This window comes from Poromitra crassiceps (genome assembly GCF_964638095.1).
Source record: "Poromitra crassiceps genome assembly, chromosome: 15".
Lineage (NCBI taxonomy): Eukaryota > Metazoa > Chordata > Actinopteri > Beryciformes > Melamphaidae > Poromitra > Poromitra crassiceps.
In genome coordinates, this window is record NC_139634.1 from 32119037 (window position 1) to 32127280 (window position 8244).

Here is an 8244-nt window from a genome sequence, read left to right on the forward strand (position 1 = left end):
TCGCTTCCGACTGACGCGGCTTCATCTATTATGATTTGCACACACAGCTTAATTTATAATGAACAGAACACAGCTGTACATCATATGGCAGCATCATATAGGATCATGAGAATGCAAAACGGACACTTGGTGTTGAGATATGGCCCACTATTCATCTGAGCCTCTGATCTTAGGGGCATAAGTTGAATGTTTTAAAGCCAACTGTTTCATAAGCCTGGCCATCCCTCATCCAAGTGGAAGTAAGAGGCTTACCACTCATCCACTTCCTCTCTCGCTCACACTCGCTCTCTCTCTCTCCCACCCAACCACCAGCACTACACAGTCGTGGTGACTGAGGTACAAAGCAGTATAGTCAGGACAGGCCTATGTCACCATGGTGTTTAAATGCATAAAAAAACACTTCTTCCAACTTCTCTGGGCTTGGACATAAACTTGTATGACAGCTTCCACCCAACTTTATGCTCACTCACTCAGCAATGCTCAAAAAAGGACAGTAGTGTCATCTCCTTTGTCATTGAAACACACAGCCATCTGGATAAGTTAGATAGAGGTCGTTTATTGTTCTCTCTGGGGGCGAGACCAGAGCAAGGCGAATGATATGCAGTAAAAAAGGCATTGTCAGCCCAACAGTCATAGTGAAGCATCAATCCACAGGCACTGGGCGTGGAGCACGAGTTTATCTGAGTGTATGTGTGTGTAAGACGGAAGAGTCCCACTCGTCCGATACCTGCTTCCTTGTGGAGTGTGGGAACGTCTGTGTGAGTGCGTGTGTGAGTTGATGTCATGCGAGACAGTCACTCTTGTTCTGTAACGGCTTCTTCCAGTTGCTCCTCTGATGCAGAGGGCATGGCCATTTCGGTTGTTGAACCGTCTTCGTTTATGGTGACCAGTGGGAAATCTTCATTCTCTGGGACTAGCAAGGGTTCTTCATTGCCCGCGGCGATCGCCGAGGATTCGTCGTGGTCAGAGTTTGTTTCTGTTGACATGGTAGCAGGCTGGGTTCCTCTCTCCGGAGTCATGTCCCAGTCCTCGTCTTCAGGCTGAGGTAGACTGGCCATGATTTCCTACAAGCATGCACACAATAAGGGGGAACTCCTTTTAGAAATTGGTAGCTGGTACAATGGAAAAAAAACACTGTTGTATTTCACCTCAAGCTGACGTTCGAACGGTTCTTGTCGGTGCATATATGTGATTGTGTGACTGTACCTGCTGTTTCTCCAGGTCGTTGTTCCTCACAGCACTGAGCAGGCTCTTAGTGAAGGTCTCAAGCTCGTAGTATTTCTGTTTTTGCTTCTGTAGCTCCTGCTCTAGGAACTGCACTTCCTCATGCTGAAATGGAAAGATTTAGAGATCCGAAATATTCAGCTAAATTCAGAGCTTGACTTCTTTGTGTGAGTCACAATGCTTTTCATTTAGCCGCACTGACTCTTCAGTCCAGGCACTTACAGTACCCTACATGCAGAGCAGTGAAGCATGAACAGTTCAATTTGAGAAGAGGATTATAACTGCCGCAGCCAGTTTAGGCAGAGTCATCAAAGTGCTGTCCTGCAATATATGTCATAGTGTGTGTGTGTGTGTGTGTGTGTGTGTGTGTGTGTGTGTGTGTGTGTGTGTGTGTGTGTGTGTGTGTGTGCGCATGCGTTCACCTTGAATTCCAGCAGGCTCTGCATTTGCTCCATGTCTGAAGCCACGATTTCACCCTCATCGTCATCATCATCAATTATCTCGATCTTCTGTTTAGAAAACACACACCACGTGATTCATCAGCTAGTGAGATCAAATCATTGTGACTGGATACACGCAGAGTGAAAAAGGGAATTCAACAAATGGCTTCTCAAAGGAATCTGTGACCCTTTTTGGGAAAAAAAAAAAAAAAAAAAAGTTGATCAACAGTGGTGACGGTCAGTATTTTGTACCTTTTATATTGTGCTTTTGAGATTATGCTAAGCTTGTGTCTGCTAAACATACAGTAGTTGAATAAAATATCTTCTCCTCATTGCACAATGTTGATTTAAAACATTATTTGCCAAATATTGGTGTATTCTATTAAATGTTGAATAACAGGATTGGAGGCAACAGACTCTCACAACACAATTTACTAAACACTGCCTCATTGACTATGCAGTGAGACAATGAATAATGAATAGTCAACTAAACAAACATAAGAAGGCTCACACCAATTGAACATTCAAACAATATGTATTGGACTAGGCGTCCGGGTAGTAGTGTCAACTCAATATGTAAGTGACTAGGCATCCTATAACAATAATGCAAAGTCTCTGTGTGTGTGTGTGTGTGTGTGTGTGTGTGTGTGTGTGTGTGTGTGTGTGTGTGTGAGTGAGTGAGCAGAAATTATGTTCGGTCACAGCTATGCCATTGATTTGACATGTGATCGCGCTGAATCTTTCAGGAAGTGTAAAGAGCACCCCGTGCGGGTGACCTAACGGAGTCAGATTTTTTAATCGGGTAATTAGGACCGAATTTGCGACGGCTGCGCAGATCAATGTTCAAACTTGCGATGCTGTGCAATGGCTGCGCAGCCTCCAGCGGTCACACAAGGGCCATCACCATTCTGCATAGAGAAAACGCAACATTTACACTCGATACACTGCACGGATATTCCGCTAGTAATGAGAAAATGTGTCGGGGGGACTATTTGATTTGACGATTGGTGAAATGTTGTAGCCAATACTGTATATCTTAAAATTCGACTGCAGAGGGAATCTCAAAAATATGCATGCCTGCACAAGCATTTACTTATATTCTGAACGAGCCTTGGTCCATTTTATTTCAGTATGAACATTACCCCCGACAGCCTCCATTCCAAAGTGGTTGAATGTAATTGGGTTGTACTGTAATATCAAAGAAATAATCAAGTACCACATTATTGACCAATGGAGCAGCATTACACATATCCGTTCCGTCTTCTCCGTCTCTCTGGTACGAGTCATTGGTGCCATCTAGGAGAGAGAACACCAGATGAATGCCATGATACATCGTTTCTATACAGAGGTTTGTGTGCATGCAGCACGCATCACTGCCCTCACCTTCAGACAAGCAGAGAGATTCCTCGTCATTCAAGTAATCTCCGGGCTCAGGCGTTCTAAGCCCCTCCTCCTCGGGGCTAAGAGCCAATGGAGATTCGTTTCCCGGGGATGAGGTTGTGAATACAGCAGGCCCACCTGTAGGTGGAGGGATTCTAATGCCCATCAGGCGGTACTTCCTTCGTCGGTTACTGATCCATGTCTGCCAATCAGAAAGAGCAACACATACTGCGCTAAGTGACAAAGTAGTGACTTAAGTTACTGGCTTTTAAGATGTCTGCTGTAAAAAAAATAACAAATAACAAAAATCTACCTTTATCAGCCAATTTTCCACCAGACTATTATGTTCAATGTGATGAAAGACTGTGTGCGTGCGTGTGTGTGTGTGTGTGTGTGTGTGTGTGTGTGTGTGTGTGTGTGTGTGTGTGTGTGTGTGTGTGTGTGTGTGTGTGTGTGATTCAGACAGTACCAGTGGAGCCGTTCTAAAAGCTTTCCATGACATCTTCTTTCCTTGTCATCACACCTTCCCCCCTTTTGTGGACGGAATATTCTCAAATCCTTGACTCGAATACCAATTGTCTCTATTAATAATAAAACATAATAACGTAATAATCGTTTGTTCCCCGTCGGGAAAGTCTCTGTCATTTCCCTCCAGGGAGGTCAGAGTGCAGGGTCGGACACAGAACTGCAGCCCTCAAGTCAGAAGCGACCCCCCCCCCCCACAGGTTTTCAGAACCCGCTGGAATAAGTGTTTTGGGGACTCCGACATGGATGCAAGTGGACTAATACTACCAGAGAACCTGAGAGTCAGTGTTCTTTGACATTTCCCTAATCTAAATTAGTTTCACATTTTTTCCCCGACCATCATTTCTGAATGATAGAAACAGTTTGTTTGTATTCAGCATAATGTATCCTGATAGTGGCTCGGCAAAAGGTCTGGTCAGAGGTCATCATCCCTCTATAGCTGAACAGTATTCTCCTTCGCAAACATCTCCTTCGCAAACAAATGTCATGGTCAGATGACAGTGGGTCTTGTGTGTATCAGACCGTATTTTCCGCATCAACATTACCCCTGTGGCCCTGAAGTATAATTCCATTACTTTTCTACAGCTTCCTATAACTAAGTTGCAGCACTGCGTGACCTAAAAAGAATGACTCCTCCCTGGTTTGTAAAGTTGTTGTTTTTTAGCTCAGAATATTTCTCAAGGGGTAAACAGTCTGGTTTCGGCTACATTTGGGCTTGCTGTAGAGAAGTGGCCAGCTGAAAACCACCGTCTAATGCAATACATATGTGAAAAGGGTTGGAAAATACAGTCTGGTATTTTTTCCTGCGAACCCATTTGTAATATTCACTGGCCTCCCCAGAGAATTTATTGGAATACACATCTCACAATGCTATGCTATTCCAGAAAATACAGTACATTACCCAGAGTTTTAAATACCTGGAAATTATGCCACTAAGGCCTTGGCCACACTGATCCGTGGTGTCTGTCCGTGTGCGTTCATTTCTCTGTTCACTTCCATTCATTTTCAATGACAGCTGTCCGACTGTCCGTGGAGCACTCAGAAGCGTACGTATCCAGAAAATTTGCATACGGTTTGATGGACAGAGAGTTGAAGAGGGATGAACTTTTTCTGGATGGACGTATCGGATGGTCGGATAGTCACTGTCCGTTTAGCCAATCAGAGTCGAGGTCTCGAGAGGAGGCATTCCGAGATTTGTTTCAACTTTTCAAAGAAGATGGCGGCCGAGGCGGTGAAGGAGGCTATAATTAATGCTGTGTACACCATCCCGCTGTTGTACAACGTGATAGTCAGTGTCACCGTCTGATTTCACCATCTAATCTGGTCATTCAGTGGCATTTGATTGCCACATAAGTAACGTAGCGCACAGAGCTAATAGCTAGCTGACGCCAGCTTTCTTCTTCTCTCGGTTTATAGGCGGGTCGCTGACACCTTCAAGGTGCTTACCGCCACCTGCTGTACAAGTAGGTTACTTGTACATGCAACAGACATAAAACCTATCCGTCTATCCGTTCTGTCCATTTTCTGACGGATCAGTGTGGCCAAGGCCTTACCTTACCGTAATTTGAGACTTTTCAGACTTTTTGTGACTAACACCGGGGGCCGGGGTGGTTACCTTGACTATCTCAGTGTCTACGTTGAGCTGGTTGGCTGCGGCAGTGATTTTCTCCCTGCAGACAGAACCCAGGCTGGTCATGCCTCGCTCCCAGTAGCGTTTCAGCTGGATGAGATCCCCATCGCTGAACTGGGTCCGATCCTGCAGCTGAGCACAGACACATCTCTGCTCAACACAGTCCAACAGCAGAGTGAATGTGTAATAACCCTACAGAAACCTGTTACTTTGAATGTCTTTGCTCCTCGTTCAGATGTTCAATACCGTGTGTTGGGGGTGGACTAATCAGTTATCAGCACTTACTGTTCTCTTCCTGGAGTTGCTGACGACCCAGGGGGCAGCAGACACACTGAGCAAAGTCTGCACACAAAGACAGAGACAGCCAGGTACAGTAAGCATCTGAATCAGTGTAGGAAATTTAAAAAATATTTGGGGGGCAACTTTTGCCCCCACCGTCTAAAAAAAATGGGGTCATCTACAAAATGTTGGGGGCAATTAAAAAAATAAAAATAATTAGTGCATAAAGTTGCTAAAACTAGTGACCAACAGCGCAGTTTGTGTGAGTGTGTTCTTCGTCGTCTTCTGAAAATCAGCTTGCATGTGCTGAATGGAAGTTAAATGAATTGAATGAAAATCTAATTATTGAAATCTTGGGGGCAGTGTTTGCCCTCGATCATGGTTTTTAGGTGCATTCTGAGATTTCTTTGGACACTTCTGCTCTTGCCCCTGGCTAATCTCCTACACTGGTCTGAATTCACTTCAAGGACACTGGCAACAACAACAACAGGACCTGGCCTACCTGTGAGCTGGCTTCCCCTGTGAGTGAGGTCTGTGTTGTGAGGGAGTAGCTGCCCTGGAGAGCTGTGTTGCTGTGAAGCGGTGCAGGTCTGGAGCTAGTCATAGGGGGGGTGTAGCTTCCTCTCACCACAGACAATTCAACCCCGGACGGACTGGCTGACATCTGCTCCCGGTGGATGTGGGTCTGAGCGGCCATGTTTGCCAATTCCTCCTCCCTTTGCCACTCGTCTTCTTCGTCTGCCGTTTCCATGGCGATGGAGAAGTAGTGACCGGTGTCCAGAGGGTGTGGCACTCGCCCGTGACACGCCTGCCCTATCCCAGTAGAGCTAAGTCCTGGCCTTAGTACATCCACGTGTGGCTTTTCGGACAGGGTGAAGACTTGCTGGATGCGCGGCGTTTGGACAGGGGGAGGAGCAGAGCTCTGGATCGGAAGGGAGACCCGAGGCTTCGGTGGGGCAGGCGCCGGTTGAGGTTGGGTGTTCGAGTGAGGTCGGGGCTGAGGCTGAGTCTGGGATTGGGAGGAAGAGGACCAAGGGCGAGCTTGCAATGCGCCATACTGCCTAGCCCAGCTGTGAGGTACCACCCCTGCCCTTGCTCCTGCCCCTCCGAGGGAGAAACTCCCTTTACTTGCTACAGTGTAGACTGAGGGCCCTGAGGGGGAGGTGAGGGATGAGGGCCCTGGGGGAGAGGTGAGGGATGAGGCTCCTGAGGGAGTGGTGAGGCATGGGGGCTTCCGAGGGAGCAAGGCCAGCTTGGAGAGGAGAGGGGAGGAGCTTGAGCTGTCCCTGCCGTGTAGTGACTGGTTAAGAAGAGATGAGTGAGCGTGTGCAGACAGCTCAGGGTCTGAGGAGTGAGATGGGAGGGGTGCGAGTCTTGGTCGGGAACGATGGGCATTGTTCAGAGAGTAGATCCCTGTCAGTATGACGTCATTGTTGTTGTTGTTGTTGTGCCCACTGCTGAGGGGAGAGGAAGAAGAGGGAGAGGACGAGGAAGACGAGGAAGAAGGGAAGGACGAGGATGGAGGGAGAAGGTGCGCGCGATTCTGGATTTTCCGAGCTGCAGCCATTTCAGCCGTTAGCATGGCTCCCGCTACCAGAGCCCCTCGTGCTAGGCTATGGTTGGACAGAGCCCCTCCTGCTAGGCTATGATTGGACAGAGCCCCTCCCGCTAGGCGATGATTGGACAGAGCCCCTCCAGCCATTGTGTGGTTGGACAGAAGTCCCCCAGGTAGTCCATGACTGGAGAAGGAATGAGACATGCCTCCATTCTGGTCTACCTTTGAGGCTATCTTACGTCTTTTGTTGCCAACCCATGTCTGTAAGGAAAGGAGCAATGGGATCAGTAACATCACTATGAAAACACTCAGAGATAATAGAGATAATAACACATGAATTTGCACTAGCAGAATTTCCAAGGAAGAAAGCACAGCGGACTCGATCTCAATCTCCTCATTCACTGCAGCATCACATGAGCGCCCCTCGTAAAAAACAGAATGGTGCAAGACAAATGTTAGGGAAGAGCTCTCTCTCGCTCCGCAAAGACACACATGCGCACGCACACACACACACACAGTTTATGACCCTACCCGGACCACGCTGAAGTCCAGTTTAGTCTCCTGAGCACATTGCAGTATTAGCTGGAAGCAGGCCTTGCTCTGGTTGGTCATTCCGTTATCATAGTAACGCTCCAGGACCCTCTGCTGTTCAACTGTGAACACTGAGCGCAGGTTCATCTGAGGGGAAAACCACATGGATAAAGCCAAGGACCCCACAAACCATACACTATAAGAACCCACTAGCAATCAGATCCCACTGACAGAATGATATACAGCTGTAGAGATCAGTTTTAGCTTTAATAATACAAGCATTCACTGTGACCCGATCACTTCATGACTCTTCTGCAATGTCTTTTTGGAGATGTTTTTGCAGACGATTAAATTCCAAAACCCTTTATATTATTTTGCTATCTGAAATTCATGTATCAATATTTGAAAAACCTCAAAACTGCAACTAAGATGACATGTACTTATAACAGCAACGCAAGTGCTTTGCTTTTACACCAGCAATCATTTTGTCAGCCAGTGTCACTTTTTCAAATGGTAGCCATCTCATTCTGGAATGCAACTTTTTATACTCACGGTCTGCAGGAGGCCACGTCCCCCTGGCCATGCATCCATGGTGCTGCTGGAGGGGAAGGGGGCATCCATGGTCCTGCTGGAGGGGAAGGGGGCATCCATGGTGCTGCTGGAGGGGAAGGGGGCATCCA

At 47.1% G+C, this 8244-nt stretch overlaps 1 protein-coding gene across 1 annotated transcript; it reads right to left on the bottom strand.

Moving 5' to 3' along the window:
- Positions 1-575: 575 nt before the first annotated feature.
- LOC310789695 (highly divergent homeobox-like) lies at positions 576-8244 on the bottom strand. Its single transcript, XM_083651353.1, has 10 exons — positions 8117-8244; positions 7565-7711; positions 5981-7294; positions 5485-5541; positions 5185-5331; positions 3048-3246; positions 2881-2960; positions 1647-1733; positions 1207-1329; positions 576-1064 (listed from the first exon to the last, which is right to left on the bottom strand). Exons 1-10 carry the CDS (start codon positions 8213-8215, stop codon positions 795-797), a joined length of 2523 nt encoding a protein of 840 aa, XP_083507479.1. The 5' UTR covers positions 8216-8244; the 3' UTR covers positions 576-794.

Excerpts from the sequence above, each read along its gene's own strand:
- LOC310789695 (XM_083651353.1), bottom strand. The coding sequence starts at position 8,215 with ATGGATGCCCCCTTCCCCTCCAGCAGGACCATGGATGCCCCCTTCCCC. Across the intron at positions 3,247-5,184 it reads TAGACACTGAGATAGTCAAG|ACATGGATCAGTAACCGACG; the intron begins GTAACCACCCCG and ends TCTGATTGGCAG. Across the intron at positions 1,065-1,206 it reads ACGACCTGGAGAAACAGCAG|GAAATCATGGCCAGTCTACC; the intron begins GTACAGTCACAC and ends GCATGCTTGTAG.